General features: G+C 47.5%; 1 protein-coding gene across 2 annotated transcripts in view; it reads left to right on the plus strand.

Annotated features, from left to right (window-relative positions):
* Window positions 1–24,722, plus strand: part of FAM120C (family with sequence similarity 120 member C) — a 434,870-nt gene that overhangs the window by 402,892 nt on the left and 7,256 nt on the right. For both annotated transcript variants that reach the window (XM_078664559.1, XM_078664560.1), the window contains exon 15: window positions 10,380–10,425. In XM_078664559.1, coding sequence (XP_078520685.1) covers window positions 10,380–10,425 — 46 coding nt within the window. The remainder of the gene's footprint in view (window positions 1–10,379; window positions 10,426–24,722) is intronic.

A 24,722-nucleotide genomic window follows, 5' to 3' on the forward strand; every position in this document is an offset into this window, starting at 1 on the left:
GGGGACAAGCAGCTCATAACCTTAGGCTTTCTGTGCCACACACTCAAGATTGACAAATAATTGCATGGTCTGGTGCCTTGACCGCTTCTAGCTTGACACAATTCAGTAGACTTACAGTTTACGCACCAAAGAAATTAATTAAACAATTCCTTTTGTGGAGCCCAGGTTCATAGGGAAGGTTTTCTAGTGATCTTGGTGTCTACTTTAGATTTCTCTAACTGAGATCGCTTTGAGATGTTATGTTTTGTTGTGTTATATTATATTGATTTGAATAGCGCACTAATCGGCCAAGAGTGTATCCAGGTGCTTGGGCAGGTGAGTAGGTGTGTGGTCCCCAAGGTGCTTATACGGAGAGCCCAGTCTTCAGCTTATTGTTGTAACTTAAGAAATGAGGAGGAGGCTCTGATGCTTTGAGGGAGGTTGTTCCATATCTTGGGTGCAATGTAGGAGAATGTGCGATCTCCAGTTTTGCTTTTGCTTTTGTGGATGTGGAGAAGGTGTGCGAGTGAGGCAGAGATATTGTCTGTGGGATTGGTGAAAGTGAATCCGGCTGTTCAAGTATTCTGGTCCTGAGCTGTGTAGAGCTTTGTATTTGTGCGTGAGAAATTTGAATTGGCTGCTCTTTGTGAGTGGGGAGCTCATGAAGCTTCTTGAGGTGTGATGTGGGTGTGGCGTAGGAGGTCGAGTATTGCAGCGGCGTTCTAGATGGTCTGGAGTCTGTGTAGGAGTTGTTTGGATATGCCGGCTTAGGGAGTTTTGCCGTAGTCCAGCCTGCTGGTGATTAGTGCTTGTGTGATGGTCCATTTGTTGTTTTGAGGTAACCATTTGAAGAGCTTTCGTAGCATGGGTAGAATGTGGAAGCAGGAGGTGCACACTGTGTTAACTTGAGCAGTCATGTTGAACTTGTCATCTAGGATGATCTCTAGATTTCTTGTGTGGTCTGTGAGTGCGTGTGTATGTTGGTCCTAGCTCCGGCAACCACCAGGTGAAGTCCCAACGAGGAGATCTTCTTGACAAAGACCAGTACTTCCTTCATGTCGGAGTTGAGTTGCAAGCAGTTGTTTCGCATCCAGTCTGCCATGATCATGCAGTTAGTGAAGTTTGTCCTGGTGGTGGTTGTCTTGTCCTTCAAGGAGAGGATGAGTTGAGTGTTATCGGCGTAGGAAATGATGGTGATGGTAATTGGATGATGTTGGCAAGCGGTGTCATTTATATGTTGAAATGGGTGCCACAAAATTGGCATACATGGATCTGCTCTCAAATTTATTTATTTATTTATTCAAAGTTTTATATAGCGCGAACAAGATCCTTACAGATATCAGAGCGCTTCACAGAGACAGGGGTAGGGACAACAGGAATGAACAAGATAATGGGAGCAGCATAGTAATTACTAACATAGTAGGATAACAAAATGTACAGAAACATATCAAGATACAGTCAGGTAAACAAGTAATATAAATACACCAAAGAGTAACATATATTGGTTGGTAGTAAGAGAGTAGCGTAGTAGTGACCCCATAAGGTAGGAGTATAGTGTCAGAGAGTAAGGTGATCAGTGATACAGAGCGATGCAGAGTCTCAGATCCAGTATCTGTAAAGTTCAGGAGATCTTGGCCAGAAGGATGGTTTTCACCTCTTTCTTGAAGAGTGCAGTGGAGGAGATAAGCCTGGTTTCCGGAGGGAGCGCATTCCAGATCCTGGGTGCCATTCCTGAAAAGGAGCGCTTGTATGTTTTTTCTTTCCGGAATCTACTAGGTTTCAGGAGTAGATTTTTTGTACTACGATTGGATCTCGACCCTCCTGATATAGACAACTTTTGCGCGAGGTAGTTGGGTGCCTTGTGGTGCACGGCCGAGTGTGTCATTACTGCAATTTTTAGCTGTATTCTGGCTTCAAAAGGCAGCCATTTTAGAGATTTTAAGTCTGGGGAAATATGCGAATGTTTTCTTGAGCCAGTAATGAGTCTCGCGGCAGCGTTCAGGGAGGCTCTTAGGGGTGCTGTTGTGGATAGCGGTAGTCCGCTGAGGGTCACAATTCCGTAGTCTATGCGAGGGATGACTAAAGCTTGTACAGCAGTTTGGAAGTCTTTGGCAGGGAGGAAGGGTTTGAGTTTCCTCAGTGTGTTGATTTAGAAATTAGCCCCTTTTGTGGCTTTGCTAACGTGCTGTTGCATGTTGAGCTTGGCGTCGACTGTGATGCCTAGGGATTTCGCTGAGTCCACGATGGTAGGTTGGACATTGAGTGCTGTTAGGTTATTGAGCCGTTTGGGTGGTGGAAGTCTTCGCCGGGGGTGAGATGAGTAGGAACTCAGTTTTCAGCGCATTTAGTTTGAGGTGATTATCGGCCAACCAGGATTGAGTGTTGCTAAGTGTGGAATTCAGTAGTTTGATATCTTCCGGGGATTGTATCTTTAGGTAAAGTTGTGTGTCATCGGCGTACATATGGAATTGAACATTGGATGCTTGGAGCAAGGTGGCGAGCGGTTCCATGACGAGGTTGAACAGTGTGGGGGAGAGGGAAGATCCTTGTGGAACACCTAGATCTGCAGGCAGCGGTTTAGATAGCACATTGTCGATCTTGAACTTCTGCGACCGGATATGAAGGCAGGAAGAAAACAATTTGAGAACAGTTCCCGAAAGACCCATTCTAGTGCTTAGCAGCTCCAATAAGTTCTCATGCTTGACCGTGTCAAAAGCTGACGATAGGTCAAGAAGGATGAGGAGGCAGGACTCATTGCGGTCAAGGATTTGGAGGGCGTCATCAATTATGTGTGTCATAGCTGTTTCCGTGCTATGTTTCGCTCGGAAGCCTGATTGGTGAGGGTTGAGGAGGTCAAATTGGTCAATGTGTTTTGTTAGTTGGAGTTGGACACATTTCTCCAGCAGTTTGGCCAGGGTGGGGATATTGGTGATAGGCCGGTAATTGTTCAGGTCAGACGGGTCAGCTGTGGGTTTCTTGAGTATAGGTGTGACTTGCCCCACCTTGAGGGAGTCTGGGATGAGGCCTTGTTGAAGGGAGCAGTTGATGATTTTGGTCCAAAGAGGGAGGAGCAAGGGGATGAAGTCTTTTACTGCATTAGCAGGTAGGGGGTCTGTGAGGTGATTAGAGGGCTTCAGGGTGCAGAGTAGTTTGTGTATAGCTTCTTCCGAGTAGATGTCGAAGTGCAGCCATGATGCCTTGTTTTTGGGTTGAATGTTAGACATTCTGGTGTGGTTGGGGAATCGGCTTAAATCCATGACAAGGTCATTTCTTATGTTGTCGGTCTTTTGCTTAAAGAAAGCAGAGAAGTCTTCACAGTGTGGGGTGTCGCTTGTTGTGCTGTTTGATTGTAAGGGTTGTGTCTTTGTTTGGGTCTTGATTAGTTCGAACAGTTTTCTTGGCCTGTTTCTAGCTTGGTCCAGCTGACGGCTAAAGAAGTCCGACTTTGTGCGCTTTATTTTCCTAAAGTAGGCATTTCTCTTCTTTTTAAGCGTTTTTAGATGCATTGATGAGGGGTCAGATCTCCAGGTACGCTCTGCCATTCGCATAGTGCGCTTGTCGTCATTGAGTCTGCCATCATACCAGGGGTTAGAAATTTTGTTGGAGACTCTCTTCAGTTGCAATGGAGCGACTTCATTGACTATTAATTTCATAGTCAAGGTAGTGGTTGGTCAGTGATTGAGCATCCGAGACACCTGAAGGGGGAAGGAGGAGACTGCCGATGTGGGGAGGCAGTGTAGTGGGGTTAAGATTCTTCATGTCCCTTTTCCAGATTTTGGATTTGGTGGGTTGGACCGGGTTAGGTTTAACTTTTTCGTTAATAAAGAAGGTGATAATGTGGTGATCTGACCAGTCGCAGGGTTGGATCGCCTCCAGTTGGGTAGAGTCCTCTTTGGCGATGATGAGTTCGAGTATATAGCCTTTGTCGTGTGTTGGTCTATCGCATATTTGGGTGAGGTCAAGCGCATTAAAGAAAGTTTTGAGACTATTCACCTCTGTGTCTTTCTGATCATTCCAGTGGAGGTTAAAGTCACCCAGGTAGACTTGGGTGATCTGCCGACCGACATTGGAAGTGATCGTGTCCATGAGTTGTTGGGTGAATATGAGGTTGTCACCAGGCGGGTGATAGATGAGATGTAGAGCACAAACTTGTTTGCCCTCGCTGGTGATATCGAGGCAGAGGAGTTCACAGGAGGTAAGGGAGGGGGAGGCGGCTTTAGTAACGGAGAGGTTGCTCCTAAAAATGCAAGCCATTCCCCCGCCCGTCTTGACAGGCCTGTCCAGTCTAATGATGTGATAATTGGGGGGGACTAATATGTCCATTATCGGGGTAGAGGCTTCAGTAAGCCACGTTTCAGTCAGAATGGCTAGGTCCAGTTCCATTGCTGAGACGAGATCAGCGATGTCGGAGGAGTGTCTCTGTGCTGATCTGCAGTTGAGTAGGATGCATTTGCGTTTGGGAGTGAGACGGGTGGTCGAGCCTTCTAGAGAGAGGGGAACTTTTCTGAGGTTGCTAGGGATGGAACCTCTGTTGCTATGGGTTGGGAGCCTCAGAGGATTTGAGAGAGTTGTGGGTATGGGGATGTGTGTGTTGGATATGTGTTTTACCGGACCTGTGCCATAAGAGCGTAGGAGAGAGCATAGGTCGCGGTCAGACAGTGAGTTGAGGCACGGCGGGGGCGGTGGGAGTTATTGCGAACGGGGATAGTCGGCCATCTCGGGGATCGTTTGAGGCGAGGGTATGTAGGGAGGGTGCGTCGTTTGTAGGGTAGTGGGATGGTGGGAGGTAGACTGGGCTGTGAGAGGAGAAGGTCTTTGATATCGTGGACATCTTTTTTGACTTGTAGGAGATCCTCTTTGACTTGTTGGAGGGTAGATAAGGTCAGGTCAAGAGGAGGATTGGAGATGGCGTTGGTGGTGAGAGCCATCGGTGAATGGTTGACTAGTGAGCTAGAAAGCGGGCAGGGTATCGAGGGGGGGGATATGCTAGCGTTGTTGGAGGGTTCTGCGGTGATAATGTGTGGGATGGTATTCGAAGTGTGGGCGTATTTGTGGACGAGGGGTGTGGGTGAAGTAGGTGGAGGGTGGGAGACATATGTGGTGTCGTCAGTGGGAGACGGTGCCGGTGAGTTAAAGAGAGAGTGAAGGCTGAAGACAGTGGGGGTGGCAGGAAGGTAGTGGGGGCTGAGAGTGGGAGGGGAGAGAGAGGGGGATGCTAAGGTAAGAGAGGCGGTATGTTCTGTGGGACTAGTTGCGAGGGTGGGGGTGTCGTGAGTGAGAGTGGGGAGGGAGCTGGGGAGGGAGATGGAACTGCCTTGGGGGGGAGGGAGGGGGGGGAGATAAACTCCGGACGGTGGCGTGTTCAGAAGCGTTCATGGGGGGTGTAGCGTGGGGGGAAGGGGGCGTGGGGGAGTCGAGGATGTGGGTGTAACGAGTATTTATGGGAGGGGGTGTACTCACATGGGGACTGAGGATGGGGGGGAACAAAGGGTAGGATTTGTCATTGCGCGTGCTGTTCTGGCGCTGATCTAGGTAGTAGGTGTTGTGGGTGGGGGTTGTTATGTCAGGGGAGAGAGGGATGGGGGAGGTGTGAGTGGAGGTCAAAGTGGGGGTATTGTTAGAGGGGCGGCTAGTGTATGAGGGGGAGAGATTGGTGACTGCGCTTGGGGAGTGTGGGGCGGTAACAGCAGGTGGGCGATTGATTAGGGTGCTGTGGGAGGTGGTGAGGTGCGTGTAGATCCGGCGCTGAGCTATGTTAGTAGTGTTGTGGGTGGGGGCTGCGTCGTCAGGGGTGATGATAGTGCTGATGGAGTTCTGGGTGGAGGTCCGCATCTTGGAGAGGTGCTCTTTGAACTTGGGGAACAGGTTGTCTAGTATTTCCAGGTTCTTGTCCGTGGATTGAATTAGGACAATCCCGTTATTGTAGATGGTGATGGTGGCTCTGCCATGGAAGAGTTGGGAAGGTGTGATGGCGAGGGTTATGCCATGAGCTGTTGGATGGATCTATTCCTTCCTCACTGGAAGAACCCAAAGAGTCAGGCTGCCACCCTTCACATCAGAGACCAAGAAATTGATATGCGGAGTCCCACACGTATCGTCCCTCAGCCCCACCCTTCTCAATACAATAAGCAGGACGGCATTTTCCTCTGCCCATATCTCCAGCCTTGACAATAGTACTGTGCCCAAAATTGTTGTGGTTGAATCAATTAATGAGACTGAGTGAAGGCAATTTTCTGTCCCCCCCCCTAAAAATGGGAACTTTGACTGCGGGAATAGTACTTATAATGGCTGCTCTTATAGCATTGGTTAAAATTGGAGCAGATGAAGAAATGGTATCTATGACTACATCCATGTGTACGCTGTCCGATCCCTGAGTCTTTCCTGTTAGGGCTATTGTTAGCCAAGCTGATTTTCCTCAATTCTATGTTCCAGCTAAGTTCTCAAGCACCCTCGCAGTCAATAGTGTCCTAAGAACAAAGGTCAGATGGCATATCAGTAAGGTCCAAATTATTAGCAAAGTATTCAACCCACTTATCAGCAGGGATTAGGCACTCGACCTTGAGGGAAACTTAATCCAAGAAAAATGGGCGATTTACTACCCTTCAGAAAGCCCCACCACAGTCCTTAAGCATCAAGAACTTAACATGCTTTATTCTTTACTTCTACCTTGTTTGAAGCTATTGTTATCCAGTATTGGGGTATCTTTCATAGATTCACATGCCTGAATCATTCCCAGTCGCCGAGATGAGAGCCCCAGGGTAAAATACAAAAGCAGTGCCATAAGTAATAAATAGGCCAAAATAAGCTAAAGGCTATATCTTAGTAGCCTATCTACGGCCTTATAGGAAACGGACCAAAAGTCAGCTCCAACCAATCAGCTATCAGCACCCTCTAGAACACTCCTAACAGAAGCAGTACTCTTCAGATTTTCACCACACGTCATGTGGAAGGGAGTCTCCCTGAGTGCTACTCAGTTTTCTTCTCTTCACCTCTTCAAGCAAGCATGTCTGATAAGACGGGCCTCTTCCGCTCCTGCAGGACCTGTGGGAAGAAGAGGGCCCACGTGGATGATCTTCACAAAGATTCTCTTTATTGCCTCTATCCCAAACATGAGGCTAAAGACTTAAAATCTGCTGTACCTTCCCCAGCAAGACTCTAAGGGATAGAGAGGCAAGATTACTTTTATGGCTCAAGTCTAAAGAGCATCCTTCTTCGGCTGAGGAAGAGGAGCGAGCTTCTACATCTAGCAAGAGGGCTAGGTCTCAAGAAGGTTCCTCAGGTGAGGGAAGAAAACATCTGAAAACTTCCCAAGAAATATCTCTTCACAAAGAAAGGAGTTCTAAACACTCCTGAGCCAGCATCATCTCCGCCTTCTACTCCAAGATCATCCTCTTCAAAAACTGTGAGTAAAAAGCACAAAGATTCTGTCGACAACGACTTTCACCACATTGTCTGCGGTATGTGTTACGTCGTCGACACCATCGTTGACGGCGGCTATTTTAACAATGGCTATTTTATCACCTATCTCATCGACGAGAATTTCTATTTCGACGAGACCCGTCAACGATGCACCGTCGACGAAGAAGCTGTCGACGAAGATTCCTCCTGCACTGTCGACTGCGACACCGTCGACGGGAGAAACATAGACGACAATACCGTCTACGACGACACCATTGCCGGGAGAGGCATCAACGACGGCACCGTCGACGGCACAGTCTATGAACGTGCCTGTGATTCTACCACCGTCAACGACAGGATCGTCGATGAGACATTCCCACCATTCATATCTCTGCACCGTTGACGCACCAGTCGACGAGAGTTTATCAATAAAGACAATTCAAAGGACTTTTCAGGATTATAGTAACATTTCTCCGTTACCACCTTCCCATCTGTTAGAAGGCTTCATGGAGGACGACGATTATGAAGAGGAAAGTCCATACAGAGTGGCTCATAGTCCATCTGTGCTTAACGTTAAATGTCAAGATACTGACGAGGATGGTTACCAGGAGGAGCACTACTGCCATGGGCAATATATGGCTCCTCGGCAGGAATATCGTCATAGGGAAATGTCTCGTCCTCCTCCAGCACTTATACAAGACTTACAGGCTATGTTGGCGGATTATAGCCCGAGATTTCCTCCACAGCAGGTTCTAACAGAGAACCCAATTCCACAAGTGGAGGTTCCTATTCCGGTACCAGAGCCTACTCAACCTGGTACACCGGCTCCTGCACAAGATCCAACTGGACATCAAGACACCTCCTCCTCGGATAAGGAGGTTGAGGAAGGCGAGTTACCTAAACAGGCAGATGCTCCACATCCATGGGACAAATATATCATAGAGACACCATCTCCACATTTGCCCTCTGATTCTCCTCCCGAGGACATCGGAGGACTTCATAATTTAATGCAGAGAGAGGCTTCTAGGTTCCAGCTCCCTATTACGATCAAACAGACTGTTTTTTTACATGACTTCAAAGAAGATACCAGGAAGATCATCCGCTCTATTCCGATCATTAATTACATCTGGCAAGAGGGAGTGAAAATCATGAAGACACCGGCATCCATAACTGCGGTGTTACCTCGAATAGAGAAAAAATACAGCGCTCCAGAAAACAGTCCATCTTGCCTCATAGGTCATCCGAGGCCAGATTCAGTAATATCTCAGGGTGCACAACAGCATTCGAAAAGCGCTGCAACAACAATTACCACCCCTCCAGACAAAGGAGGACGTCGTATGGACCTTTTGGGGGGAAAAAATTATCGACTATGGCTGCAGCTTCAATTAGAGCTGCTAATGCCTTGGCAATCATTGCCGTTATGACCTCCAAATGTGGTCCGATATAGCGGGATTGATAAATCTTATCCCAGAGGATCAAAGAGAGGAGGCACAGAAGATCTTATTAGAAGGTGAACGAGCTGTCTCTGAAACAATTAACTGCGCGTTAGATATCGCTAACACCAGCTTTCAGCAATTAGCTGGGGCAGCTGTTCTTCGACGCCAAGGTTGGCTTAAGCCGACTACCTTTAGACCCGAAGTTCAGGTGAATATACTGGACATGGCTTATGATGGGGATTCACTGTTCGGGAAACATATAGGTGAAGCCCTTTTGGCAATCAAAAATGACAGACACCGCAAAATCTTTAGGTGCTCTACAATATAGTTGCATACCTTTCAGAGGAGCCAGAGGGCAAGGGTTCTCTACACATCGGGGCGGCTAACAGTCGAATCAGCAGTATCGACAGTGCCAACCTCATTACTGACAGATGTACACCCAAACCTCTTACCGTCAGTCATCGACGACTGGTTTCTCTTGCCAGGGTGGCTGAAAGAGACCACAACAAGGCTGGGATTCTGCCAGAAAACAATGAGCTTCTCAGGGTGCCAGTCCACCTTCCCCCCCTTCCCCCACCCGTGGATGCAAAAATGTCTGTTTATGCAGAGCGCTGGCACGAGATCACTTCAGACCGCTGGACGATGAGGCTTGAGGGTTGTTTTTTTCCCTGGCAGAAGATGAGAATGGGCCAGGTAAAGATGTGTGTGAGAAGAAATTACGTACCATCTCGTTTTTCTTGGAGCTGAGGCTGTTGGGAAGTCCGGAGGGATTTTCTGGACGCCTCTGAAGCTCCTTCCAAAGATCTAGCCCTCTTATGAGACCTGGCAGAGGAGTCCCGTCCGCCTCAGAAGACGTAAAATGTTGCACTCTTTTGCCTCGTGCTTTGGATAGAGGCAGTAAATGCAGTTCTTATGTGGATTATCCACATGAACTCTCTTCTTTCCACAGGACTTACAAGGGCGAAAGAGGTCTTTCCTGTCTGACATATTGGTAATATGCAGAAGAACATGCATTGAAATGAGAAAAACTCAGCAGAGCTCAGGGAGACTCTCTTAACAGACAACGTGCAGTGGAAATCTGACGGACTCAGCCACTGTTAGGAGTAAATTTAGAGGGTGCTAGCGGCTGATTGGTTATAGTTCGAATTTGGTCCTTTTTTTTTTTTTTTTTAAAGGACATAGATCGGCTATTAAATTTATGGTGTAGGGCCATTCTAGCGTTAGATAGTTTATATTACTGCTTGATATTACTATATTCAGGCATGTGAATCTATGAATGATACCAAAACTGGATAACTGCAGTTACAGGTGAGTAACTTATTTTCATCCTATGTATTTGCTTCTCTGGCAGAGTTTACTTTTCTTTCGAGCTGACCTACCCCACTGTTATTAACCGAGGAACGCCTGAACGATTTCACTTTCGATGGTGTGTGATCGAACCATTCTCTTTCTGCACATGCAGAATTACGGTAGTCTTATGTGATAGAATAGTGTTTGAACTGTGAATACCAAATACTTGCTTGTGCTTATTAGGTAATCTTGACGTTGATATTTTTCACTTCACAGACGAGGGAGGGAGTTGGCTGCAAAAACTGCCAAAGGAAATAAAAAGGTAAACATTTGCTCACATTTTTCTAAACGGCTGTAAAAAGAATTGCAGTTGCTCTGTGTTGTGAATTTTACCGTGCAAATGTTTGTAAGCTGAATTTGATAGTTGTGTTGCTAGAGCCCATGCTGTGAATCACCCCTGTCATATGTAGGGCTGCTGAAAAAAAAGATTTTCCAAAGGATCTTTATCAATATTCACAATCATTGAATGTCTCCATAACAACATGGAGGGGTTTCTGAGCCGTATGTTCCTCCATTTTAACAGGGAAAAAAATCTGCATCATAATCCTAACTTATTTTTCGGAAATGGCAGTGATATCCCCTCCATTTAATTATTTTGTTAAGTCTGTAAATGAAATGTTTTGAGATCTTCGTTTACCCCTTCATGGACGATTCCACTGATGCAGAAGAAGGACTACAAGTAAGTAACAGTTCTCTCATAGAATTGTCTAGAAATCCATAATGAGTATATCTGACGATACTTCTACCAACAGATTCCTGCGGATTCCTCACCTGTAGAATCATTATCTCTTTTTTTGCTGGTAGGCAGTGCTGGCTCCATTCCAGCATCCAAAGCAACGGCAGAATGAAATCACACCCACCTTGGCAGACCCATATCAGATCTCTTTTTTCGAACCCTTTAATATGGATCAGAGCTCCTCTTCTCATTTTTATGGTCACTTTTTGTGGTCACTTTTTGTGATTTTCCTAATTTTTCATTTCAATTTGTTTTACCCTGTGCAGAGGTCAGGAAAGCTGTGTCTGATGTGGTACACATTATCATGAGGTGCTAACTAAAGAGTACAGTGAGACCTTGGGTAACAGCTGAACTCCGTCCTCAATAAACCTGCTAGAATCAGATTTTGAGCAATCCCATTCTGGGGATCCAGTAGAAGTCTCATGAGAGACCAGGATTGATTCATGGATTCTGAGCCAGTGGCTCTACTCCTCTGAAAGTGGCTGGATGCTCAAGGCATCTTCCTGAGCACCTGGCAGGATCTTTAACGCCAAAGGAGACAAACTCAGCCAACTGTGCCTAGTCGATCCCGTATTGTAGTTACACTTAGAGGTGGCTCCGTCCAACAATGGGAAGAACCCTGTCTCGATCTGTTTGCCACCGCAGAACACGCACATTATCCAAGATTTTGTGCGTTGTAGTTCTGAGGCAGTTCTCGCTTGGAGACGCCTTCTACTTTGGCTATGGCTCGGGACTCCTGTACACTTTTCCTCCCCTACCTCTACTGCCCAGAGTATTGAAAATCCTTGTGGTTCTTGACTGGTCGAGCGAGGCAAGTGTGGTAACTGGAAATTACGATCATGACCATATATCCTCCAATTTCGCGAGACCTTCTGTTGCTACACAAGGACCGGGTCTTGCAACCAAGCCTGCACAACCTACACACGTGGAGATTGAACGGCGACAGTCGCTGTCTACGATCTTCCTCCTGAAGTAGTTGGTGTCATCCTGGCATCCTTCCACTAAAACTGTATATACATGATGCTCGAGAGGTTTGTCTGGTGTTCCTCCTGTGATATTCAGCCTTTACAGGCAAAATGGTCTGACATTTTTTGCTTTGTCTTTCAAGCTGGCAAGCTTTTGTTGTGGCGACAGTTAAGGTTTATCGTTTAGCTCAGTCAGCCTTCCTACAGTTGCAAGATCAGCCATCCCTTTTTAAATCACTGGTTGTGTTGTGTTTCCTAGAGGGGCGGAACCAAATATTCCCACCAATACCTTTTGTTGATGCTGCAGTGCTACCTCAATTTGGTTCTCGCCTACTTGATGTGCATTCGCCGAGGGAGTTAACTCCAGGCCTTGTCCGTCCAGCAATCTTGCACACCTTTCTTTACAGACAAACTGGTCCTACAGACAAAAGCAGCTTTCTTGCCAAAAGTAGTCGCACCATTTTACAAAGGGCAATTTATTACTTTGCTGTCTTTCTATGCCCGTCTTATCTGTTGCAAGAAGAAGTGTATCCACATTTTTTTTTTTTATGGGGGCCTTCAGTTTTTATATTGAGAGGACCAGAGACTATTGATTAGGCAATCAGCTTTTGTGGGCTTCTCTGTAGCCTAAAAGGGGAAAGCAGCACAAAAGAGAGCCTTCTCCAGATGCACTGTATTATGCACAAAGATTTGCTATGGGCTTGTAGAGAAGCAGCCCTCAGAAGGTTTGTGCACTCGTTCCACTAGAGCAAAGGCTGCTATCATTGCCTTGGCACGTGGTGTGCTACTCCTGGACATCTGCCAGGCTCCTACATGGATATCTCTCTTCACATTCATGAACCACTATTGTCTGGACAGCCAGGTCCGGGAGGGCAGGCACTTTGCCCGATCAGTCCTGCAGGATTTCCAGGTCGAAGTCATTCCACAGAACGACCACCTGACGAGGTACTGCTTAAGTATCTATTCACAGGGTGAGGAATCTGCAGTTGGATATCTATCAGAAGAGCAAGTTACTTACCTTTGTTAACACCTTTCCTGGCAGAGACTCTACCTAACCGCAGTTCTGTCAAATGGACTCATGCAGTCCATTAATAAGATCACAAATCTGAAACATCTGCACACTGGCATATTCTGATTTCTTTAAACAGAGATCACAAAGAAACTGCCGTCAGCATGCGGAGGTGGCACAAATATAGTGGCCCTTCTGTCACATCCGGGGGTGGACGTATCCAACGTGGACCCACATGACACCAGCTATTGGCATGCCAGGGAGTTGCTTTGCAATTCTTCCGGATCCAGTCTGGTGCCTGGGGTGATTTAAAAGGTGAGGAATCTGTGGTTAGAAGTATCCACCAGAAATATTATTAGTACAGAAGGTAAGCAAATTATTTGTTTATGCCACGCTTAGGAGGCTGCTTCGAAGTCCCTATTCATAGGTTGACAAAATACCATTGTATTGATTCTGACACCAAGACTGCTTTCCTAAGGGGCCAGGTCTTTCTGTGTAATTTGTGTGCTTAATATAACTATTTTCTTCCAATCTGTGGTGTTAGTGGCCTGTTTGAAGCAAGGTTCTGTGTTGATCTTGATACTCTATTCTACCTTCAACAGGTTTCACTCTGAAACTGTTGATAATCCTCCTTCCCTCTGTGTTAGTGTGCCAAAATCCTTTGACTATGTTACCTTCACACAGTAACTGCCTGGCTGTCGCAGCAAAGCAGGAGGATAGATAGGTGTCCGCTTCTGGATATCATAAAGGTGTAGTACAATTTGTGACTGTATGCACAGCCTGTGTTGGAAGCTATAGTTTCCCTGTACTTTGCCATTAAAAAAAATATTGTAATAAGTGTTTTTGGAACTAACATGGCTGTTTTATTATTTAAGCTATAAATCTGACTAATTTGGACATCTTTTCTTATAGTTAATGGTTTTTTTCATAGGAAGAAATACATTATAAAAAGTTTAGAGAACACATACAAGTAGTCGTATTGTTGGAACATAAAGTAGTGTTCGAGGCATGTGAGCTGTGGATCACATGCTTTACATACCCCTCCCATCTAGTGTTGGGTCTGGATGTTTGCAAGTTGTTTTTCTTTAAAGAAGTCTTTACCGTCACGAGGTAAGGTGACTCCTCCTTTCGGTGATAGTGCACATGGGCATCGACTCCATTGTTAGATTGTTTTTTTCCGGCATCGGGTTCAGACATGAATTATTGCGCTCCGGTTCAAAACCTTTCTTCGGGTTCCCTTCTGTGTGCAATCCACTATACCTGCGTCTGTATTGTTTCCTTGCGTGTATCCCACTTCTCTGCGTATCGTATCGGTCAAAGCAAATTTCAGTTTCGATCTGAAAACTTGTGCAAGGCCGTCGGGCCTAACTGCATCCACCTCTCAGTCGAGTGAACGGACTTCAAATTCTGCCCTCCGTGCTACGACTCGCACAAAGTGTGCAACTTATGCTTATCTCCAAAGCACAACGAACAAGACTGCGAAACGTGCAGATTCTTCCGATCCAAGAAAACTTTCCGCAATCGTCTGGCTCGACGTCGTGACATGCAAAAATAGAACATCAAATACACTCCGGCCATCTTCGGTGAATGATTCGAAAAAGAAGAATTCGATGCACATGGGGCCAAAGAGGAAACCGGAAGAACACCTTTTATCGATTTCTCAATCAGACTCCTAGATGGAAGAGGACTTACCGCAGGGTCAAGGTCCTGTGAGTACCGAACACCCATTGCCCTATAATCCAACTCAAAGGCAGCAAAATGCTTCAGTTCCACCCCTGGGCCAAGGTCGGCATTGAGACAATGTTTCCGACGTCCCACCTCCCGGCTCTGCACCAAAACCTATTATCAAGTCTTCCGGCTCAGGATCGAGTCAGCCACAGTCCAGGACCAAGCCAAAACCTTCGAGCTCATAGCCGAAGACTGCTTCAGAGCAGAAATCCTCAACGTCAAAATCAAAAACTGCTTCTGAGCTCAAACCTTCCACTCCAAAAGGCCTTTCCATCCCAGCACCAAAATCCTCAGCACTGAAATCGGAAAATGCTCTTTTGAAGCTGCAGGATCCAATTCTCGACTTACCACCCCCCAAATGGGATCCTAAACAAAAGGAAATTTACACCAACCCTGAAACAGGACTTCTTCTTTCCAAACAACCTTCCAAACAACAAAAGGCAAACCTGAGTCAGAGGGCGTACAATATAAGATTCCTTTGAAGAGGTAAAATGTTGGTACTAACCCTTCTCATCCTCGCCTTCCACCACATTCCCCTAGACCTTCACCACCTTCTCCAATATTGGAGCATTTACTTATCAGACCACACAATTCTCCACCCTCACAGCATGAGGATGATGATGATGAGGATATTCAATTACCTGTAGATCCCTGGAAAGACTACACTATTGATCCACCTACAGACAATGACCATGCAAAGCCTTCCCTGCCTGACGACAATGTAGGATATTTAGAGTTGCTTGCTAGAGCTGCACAATATCACGGGGTACAACTACAAAAAGAATCACTAGAAAAAGATTTCTTGATCGAAAATGTAAGTAGTACACACAGATCTAGTCACTCCCTATGCTCAAAAGCATTATGAGACATGCTAATGACCTCTTCAAAGACCCTGTTCGAGCTCGCATTCTGACTCCAAGAATAGATAAAGTATGAGCCTGCTCACTCTGATCCAGTCTTTATTAAGGGACAGTAACCCCTTGACTCACTTGTTGTTTCTAATGCCCGTAAACAGGCTAATTCACAAACCTCTGGGGATGCCCCCCTCCGGACAAGGAATCAAAATGAATAGACTCCTCTGGCAAACCATTAGCTGCCCAGGCTGCTAATCGATGGCGCCTCGCCAACACCCAGGCCCTGTTAGCCAGGTATGATGGAGCGCACTGGGACGAAATGGAGCAGTTGGTCCAATGTCTTCCAGATGAGCACAAAGCTAAAGCACACGATTTAGTACAAGAAGGAAAGCTCCTCTCCAATTACTCTATTATCTGTGCCTTAGATGCTGCTGACACTGCAGCTAGAGAGATTCACACTAGTGTGTTACTCTGGAGACACGCCAGGTTAAGGATTTCCAGTTTCAAGCCTGAAGTCCAGCAATTCGTTTTAAACACCCCGTTTGATAAAGAGCATCTTTTTTGGGCCTGAAGTTCATCAGGCATTCGAAAAATGAAAAAAACACTGAAGTAGTTAAGTCTATGGGAGCTCTATGGTCTCCTCCTAACCGGGGCTCCTTTCGTCACTCCTTTTACCATGGGGTGTCTCAGACCACATCTTCAGACACCAATGTTTCCTCCTTTAAAGGCAACAATCAACCTTCCTCCACGAGGAGGTTATAGAGGAAACGACGGCAAGGGTAGAGGAAAGGGTCCTACACTGTGTAACTCCCCTTCCTCTAACAAGCAGTGACTTACCTACCCTTCCCCTTGATCATTTAACTCCTGTTGGGGGACGTTTTCTACAATTCCTCCCCATTTGGTAATCTATAACAGACAAATGGGTGTTATGAATTATCCAACATGGTTATTGCCTGGAGCTTACCACCAATCCTCCAAACATTCCACCTCCTACTCGCAAACTGTCCCCAACACCTTTGCACCTCCTCAAACAGAAAGCCCAGTCTCTCTTGCTGTAAGGAGCCATAGAGCCAGTACCAATACAATATCAAGGGTCATGCGTTTACTCCCTGTATTTTCTAATTCCCAAAAATGACTGCTCGTTAAGACCTATTTTGTACCTTAGAGAACTGAACCTCTGCATACTGTCAGAACATTTCCACATGGTGACACTTCAACAAGTGCTCCCACTTTTAAAACAGGACGAATTTATGTCTACTCTAGACTTAAAGAACGCATGTTTCCACATTCTAATTTACCTTGCTCATCTGAAATATCTCAGATTTGTGACAGCGGGTCAACATTACCAATTCAAAGTACTACAGTTTGGAGCCACTACGGCTCCCAGAGTATTTACCGAATGCCTGGCAGTAGTCGCAGCTCATCTGAGAAGACCGCATATCCACGTCTTCCCCTATCTGGACGACTGGCTCCTCAAAGCCAGCACTTACCAGAAGTGTCACCAACACACTCAGGCCACAATTCGCTTACTACACCAACTAGAATTTACAGTGAATTTCCTGAAGTCCCATCTTCATCCTCCAAACACACAGACTTATTTGGGAGCCACCATAGACACTCAAAAAGCTGTAGCCTCTCCCAATGCAGCCAGAATTCACAGTATTCAGCCTCTTCTCACTCTGTATCAGCCCAACCACTCATTACCAGCCAGAGACGTCATGAAACTGCTGGGAATGATGGCGTCTTGCATCCTGATCATTCCCCATGCAAGACTTCACACGCTTCCCCCTCAAGAATGCTTAGCAAGTCAGTGGAACCAGTTGCAGGGTCAATTAACCAATCTAGTGTTACTCCAGTATTGGAGCTTTCATAGATTCCCATGCTTGAATCATTCCCCATCATCGAGATGAGTGTCCCGGTATACATTTTTTTTAACATACTTTTATTAGGTGTCAATACAGTATATCGCTGGGTGCAGCATCCATTACATCTGTAACATAACAATAGGTTCGAGGCATGTGGGCTGCTGAATTCATATCTATAGCATAGATCGCCGCCTAGTGTTGGGTCCGGATGATTGCACATTGTTGTCCTGGAAGAGTCTTCGAAGTATCACGAGATAGGTGGCTCCTCCCCTGGACTACAGTGCGCATGGGCATCGACTCCATCCCCAGATTGTTTTTTTCCGCCATTGGGTTCGGATGCATATTTGATCACTCAAGATCGGAATCGATAGAAACTTTCCTTTAGGCCCGAAGGCCTTTCCTTAGCGTCGGCATTGTCTTGCGTTCGGTGCCCTGCTCTGTTCAGGCTCAGTTACCGAGTCGGACTTCCAGAGAAGTCGTGTGGCTCTTCGGTGCTCGAGGCCCAGTCGACGCAACCAGACTTTCGACTACACATCATGGAACGGAGCCCGTTCAAGAAATGTCCCGTGTGCGGATCTAAGTATCCCACATCGACGTCCACCCGGTGTGCAACAAGTGCCTGTCGCCGGATCACGATGAAGCCAACTGTATGGCTTGTTCCCGTTTTCGCTCCAAGAAGACGATTCGACTTCGGCGCGTGGCGCGCCAGGAGGCCCGGCGGTCGGCACCGGCACCGGTGGACATTTTCGAGGGGGAAGAAGCGGACGAGCAGGAAGTTCGAGAACCGCTTTCTACTCCGGCAGAGGACACAGCGCTTCAAAAGAGGCACTTCCTACACATCGACCGGAGAAGGCCAAAAGTTCTGCGCTCGAGTCGGCACATGCTGGTAGACCGAGGACGCCGGTCGGGTCGACGAAACCGTCCGCCTCCTTCACAAAGCAGGTGTCGGACTCCTTACAACGCATCAGGAGCGAGGCTTCCGGGGTCGATCCGAAGGATTCTTCCACCCCCAAACCCCCTGCCGTGAAGCCGAAGTACTCGGCGCCAATCCAGTTCACTCTACCACCGAAAGTGGCGCCGAAGGCGTTCGCACCAAGAACGGTCGACGACGCTTCCGTCAAGGTGTCCACGGGGTCGAAGCCTCCACAGCCAGTGGTGAGCTTGAAGCATCGACAACCCCAGATGGAGAAGCAGTCTGAACACTTTATCGACGCCGACACCTGTAAACTTTCACTCTACAAGAGAAAGATCACGCCGGCTCAGCCTATGGAGTCCTACATCATTCCCTTGAAGCGCAAAAGGCCTTCTACGGATTCCCCAGTTCTGGTGGAGCCGCATGATCCACGGCCTCAGACCATGGCTCCGTCCTCACCCACTTATTCAGATGTGGAGGCTGGGGAGGGGGGTGATGAGGAGTACAACTTCCCTGCCAACACTGATCCTGAGGATCACCAGGACTCATGGGCAGATGCGGGGGACCCTGATGATCCGCACACTGCCCAGGACACTCAAGTGTATAATGTCAAAACCTCCCCTACTGAGGATTCTGCGGCATTCAATGCTCTCATTGAAAGGGCGGCTAAAAATCATGACGTCCAGCTGCATGCTGACCCTGTTGAGGTGGACTTCCTCTTTGATACCTTTTCCACCTCTGAAAAGACTGTCAAGACTCTGCCAATGCTAAAGGGGGTTCTGAAACATGCTGCAGACAGGAACCCACACGTGCCAGGGTTATAAACCCCAGGATCGAGAAAAAGTATAAGCCGGCACCTGGCGACCCTACCTACATCAAGGGCCAGTTGCCATTGGACTCTTTGGTCGTTTCTAATGCCCGGAAGAGGGCGAATTCTCAAACTACTGGTGATGCTCCTCCCCCTGACAAGGAATCGAAAGTGCTAGAAGCATCAGGGAAGAGGGTGGCGGCTCAAGCGGCCAATATCTGGCGTATCTCAAACACTCAGGCACTCCTGGCCAGATATGACAGGGCACACTATGATACACTTGAGACCCTGTTACAGCACTTGCCCGATGAGTATAAAGAGGCAGCGGAGATGCTCATTCAGGAAGGAAAGCTCATCTCGAATGCCTCTATTAAGTGTGCACTGGACGCAGCAGACACCGCGGCCAGGGCAATTAACACGAGTGTGATGCTGCGGCGTCAGGCCTGGCTCAGGATCTCCGGGTTCAAACCGGAGATTCAAACCACCATCCTCAATCAGCCTGTAAACCCTGATCGCTTATTTGGACCTGAGGTGGATACCACCCTGGAAAAAATAAAGAAAGACACCGAGACTGCAAAGTCCATGGGTGCTCCCCAGTCCCAGCAGTTCAGGGGTAGTACTTTTAGTCGCTCAAGCAATAGAGGTGTTTCCAGAGGCCAGATGTCCCAGCAAACACAGTACAATAAAGGTGGGGCGCAGACCTCTTACAACAAGCAGAGTAGAGGCGGCTATCGTGGCAACAGCACCAAGGGCAGAGGTCGTGGAAACAACAACTCCCGATCCTCCGCCGCCAACAAACAGTGACGCCTTGTCACTGCCCCCCGACCATACAACACCTGTCGGGGGGAGACTCCAACGGTTCCTGCCAGTCTGGAAATCCATCACCACAGACAGGTGGGTCAGAAAACGTATCCAGTACGGTTATTGTCTGGAGTTAACGTCCACTCCACCCAACATCCCACCAAGGCACCGTCCTATGTCAACAGAGCATTTGCACTTATTGCAGCAGGAGGTGCTCGTCATGCTGCAAAAAGGGGCAATAGAGCTCGTGCCGGTGGAGGACAGAGGCTCCGGAGTGTACTCCCTGTACTTCCTGATCCCGAAAAAGGACGGGTCCCTCAGACCCATACTGGATCTCAGACCCCTAAATCAGTACATTCTCTCAGAGCACTTTCACATGCTCACGCTGTAGCAGGTTCTTCCGTTGCTCAATCAGGGAGACTTCCTCGCAACATTAGATCTCAAGGATGCATATTTTCACATTCCACTACATCCGTCACACAGAAAATACCTCAGATTCACCATTCAGAATCAGCATTATCAATTCAAGGTCCTCCCTTTCGGAGTGACCACAGCCCCCAGGGTCTTCACAAAATGCCTGGCGACAGTGGCTGCGCACCTCAGGAGGCAGAACGTTCACGTCTACCCTTATCTGGACGACTGGCTTGTCCAAGCAAAGTCGGCCCAGCAGTGCGCTGCCAACATGTCCCACACCATTCACCTTCTTCACACTCTGGGATTCTCACTGAACTATCCGAAGTCGCACCTTCAGCCAGCCCATGTGCGACAGTATCTGGGCGCGACATTAGATACTCTGGCAGCCACGGCTCAGCCAAATTCTGTGAGGGTCAACAGCATTCAGTCGCTGATCCAGAAGTTCAGACCGCAACACTCGCTTCCGGCAAGAGTGTTCATGCAGTTGATAGGCATGATGGCCTCCTGCATCTTCATAGTCCCGCACGCACGTTTGCATATGCGTCCGCTCCAGGTATGCCTGGCACATCAGTGGAATCAGGCTCAAGGACAGTTGAAAGACCTAGTGTTGGTGACCGGTCGGGCATACAACTCTCTGCATTGGTGGAATCCACACAACCTTTGCAAGGGCCGACCGTTCCAAGAGCCTGTGCCACAGATTATTCTGACAACGGACGCATCTCTCCAGGGTTGGGGAGCTCATGTGCTCCACTACACGGTGCAGGGACTATGGACAACGCAGCACCAGAAGATGCACATCAACTACCTAGAACTGATGGCAATCTTCATGGCACTCAAGTCATTCAAAGTACATCTGTGCAACAAAGTCGTGTTGATCCGGACGGACAACATGACGGCCATGTACTATATTCAAAAGCAGGGAGGTAAACACTCTCCACAGTTGTCTCATCTAGCTCAGAGCATGTGGAAGTGGGCCATTCAGAGGAACATCTACCTCATGGCGGAACACCTCCCGGGCAAGGACAATCAGATGGCGGATCTGCTCAGCAGGTACAGCCACCAAATGCACGAGTGGGAGATACAGCCATCAGTACTCCACCCGTACTTCCAGCAGTGGGGTCATCCAGAGATAGACCTATTCGCCACAAGAGAAAACGCAAAATGCCAAAGCTTTGCCGCCAGGTTCCCGCACCCACAGTCGCAGGGCAATGCGATATGGATGAACTGGTCAGGCAGATTTGCGTACGCTTTTCCCCCAGCACCTCTCATACCGCTGGTGGCAAGAAAGCTAAAGCAACACTCGATGACACTCATCCTGGTTGCTCCAACGTGGGCCCGCCAACCATGGTACACCACGTTTCTAGAACTCTCCATGGTACCGCATCAAAGGCTACACCTCACACCCAGGCTTTTGACGCAGAGCCATGGCGCCATTCAGCACCCAGATCCGCAACAGCTCAACCTGGTGATCTGGCTCCTGAGGTCTTAGAATTTGGCTACCTTAACTTACCTCCCGACTGCATGGATATCATACGGGAGGCAAGGAAGCCCACCACCAGAGCATCCTATGCGGCCAAATGGAAGCGGTTTGTCATTTACTGTGCAGAACACAACATCAACCCGCTAGATGCATCCACTCACAACATAATTTGTTATTTGTTACATCTTTACAAATGCAATCTGGCGTACGCTTCCATTCGGATACACTTATCCGCCATAGCGGCTTATCTCCAAAACAGGCAGCATCTCTCCGTTTTCAGAGTGCCTGCCATTAAAGCCTTTCTAGAAGGACTGAAGCGGGTCAATCCTCCCAGAACCCCGCCAGCTCCTGTATGGAACCTTAATATGGTACTCACCCGACTGATGGGCCCACCTTTTGAGCCTCTACATTCCTGCGAGATTCAGTTCTTAACATGGAAAGTGGCTTTCCTAATAGCCATAACGTCCCTGCGACGTGTTAGTGAGCTCCAGGCGCTCACTGTACAAGAGCCATTCATACAGATTCACTCAAACAGGGTGGTGCTGCGCACTAACCCTAAATTTCTTCCTAAGGTGGTTTCACAGTTCCATGTCAATCAGACTATTGAACTGCCTGTGTTCTTTCAAAATCCTGAGACAGTGGCTGAAAGAATGCTCCACACTCTTGACGTCAAACGAGCTTTGATGTACTACATCGATAGGACCAAAGACTTTAGGAAGACGAAACAACTCTTTGTTGCCTTCTCAGCCCAGCACAAAGGCAACCCCATTTCCAAAGCAGGTATAGCCAGGTGGATCGTTAAGTGTATTCAAATTTGCTATCTCAAAGCTAAGCGCACTTTAACGGTCCCCCCCCAGAGCCCACTCCACCCGCAAGTTGGGGGCCTCCATGGCTTTCCTTGGTAACATCCCTTTGGAAGACATTTGTAGAGCAGCCACATGGTCTACCCCACACACATTTACTAAACACTACTGTGTAGATGTGCACTCCAAGCAGCTGTAGGGCAGGCTGTTCTAAAAACACTTTTTCAAACGTCTGCAGCTGGCACAGGCGGCCGCCGATAATGGAGGGACTGCTATATATTCTATGCTATAGATATGAATTCAGCAGCCCACATGCCTCGAACTGAATATGCTACTTACCAGTATGCATCTGTTCTTGGCATGTAGGGCTGCTGACATTCAGATCACCCACCCTCCTCCCCGGCGCCTGTAGCGGCTGCAGAATTTACACTTACTCTTAGCATGGTCATTGCTCACACTGTTACTCTCCATCTTCCCCACAATGGCTAAAAACAATCTGGGGATGGAGACGATGCCCATGCGCACTGTAGTCCAGGGGAGGAGCCACCTATCTCGTGATACTTCGAAGACTCTTCCAGGACAACAATGTGCAATCTTCCGGACCCAACACTAGGCGGCGATCTATACTATAGATATGAATGTCAGCAGCCCTACATGCCAAGAACAGATGCATACTGGTAAGTAGCATATTCATTAACACATTATAGCAAGCCATGAGTTGTATGTACCGCATCTTAGCATGTGCACACATTTAAATATACCCAGTATTATTCCTTCTTCCATTTTTGTTTTTAAGAAAAACATCCCCCGCTGATCAGGTCTATTCTTTGTACAGTGCTTGAGGGATATATCTCGGTCTAAGGGTCCAGGTCCGTAAAATTCTGCACCAATGTGTGACATGGCATGAAACTCTTGAAATAAACAAAAACTCACTAACATCCCCACCCACTCCCTCCCCCCCGTAGGCTCAGCGAACAAGAAATTGTCCAAATCATGTATATAGTCCAGTTCAGCATATTGTCCCTTTGTTTTATACACACATTAGTATTCTGGCCCCCAGCAGTTACCCATTGCACTCCACAGGGCTCTAGAGCACCCCAATTTCTGCACACCCTAAGCTCCATCAGGTCACGCTCTAGGGGAATGATTCAAGCATGGGAATCTATGAAAGTTTCCAATACTGGAGAACCAAAGTTACAGGTAAGTAACTGGTTTTCTTGTTAGACGGCCTCACCCATCGCTCTCTGCAGTGGTGGAACTCACAAAATGTATCCATAATATGGCCCATCATCGACCCGATTCCACAGACAATGATAATAGCAGACGCATCGCTCACTGGTTGATTACAGGATCATACAATCCAAGGATTATGGAGTCTAAAGCACAAACGTCTGCATATAAACCACCTAGAGCTACTAGTAGTATTTCTAGCGCTCAAAGCCTTTCAAACTCACCTCGTAGGTAAAGCTGTACTAGTCCGCACGGACAACATGACCGCTATCAGAACACCTTCCAGGAGTAAACAATCAGATTGCCGACCTTCTCAGCAGATAGAAGCAGCAAATCCACGAGTCGGAACTTAATCCTCCGGTTCTCCTTACCTACTTTCAGGAATGGTGATTTCCTCAAATAGACCTGTTCGCCTCAGCAGAAAACGCAAAATGCCCAAGCTACAGCTCTACTTGCCAAGAACAGATGATTACTGGTTAAGTAACATTATCCCTACAGAACTGACTTTGCTACTTTGTCGATCAGGCAGTTCTCAGGCATCCAGCTCCTGATCTGTGCCCTCTTAGCCCCTTGCATTAAAGTAGATTCTACGTCTGCGTAGAAAGGGAAGTGATGGGAAATTTTTGAGTTGATAGACATATTGGCACATCTACACATACCCTGCCCGGACTCAGAAAAGGCTACATTCATCTTGAGCTGGTTCAGAATGCTGCTGCCTGGTGGTCGCTTGGCTCTGAAGCTAGGAGCACTTTCTCCTACAGCTTTCCATCCGTAGCTGGGCGCTGTTTCAGAGCTGGAAGAATAAGCTGTGCACCAAAAGACTGCTGCATTTCTGTCTTCAGATTTTGAGTGCTATACTCCAAATTGACCTTTTCATTTATCCAATTTATTCTTGCGGTCTATAAAGCAAAATCTGCGAGCTGTGGGGCGATCAGTTTCCATTGCAGCGGCCA

Source organism: Lissotriton helveticus, chromosome 10, assembly GCF_964261635.1.
Source record: "Lissotriton helveticus chromosome 10, aLisHel1.1, whole genome shotgun sequence".
NCBI lineage: Eukaryota > Metazoa > Chordata > Amphibia > Caudata > Salamandridae > Lissotriton > Lissotriton helveticus.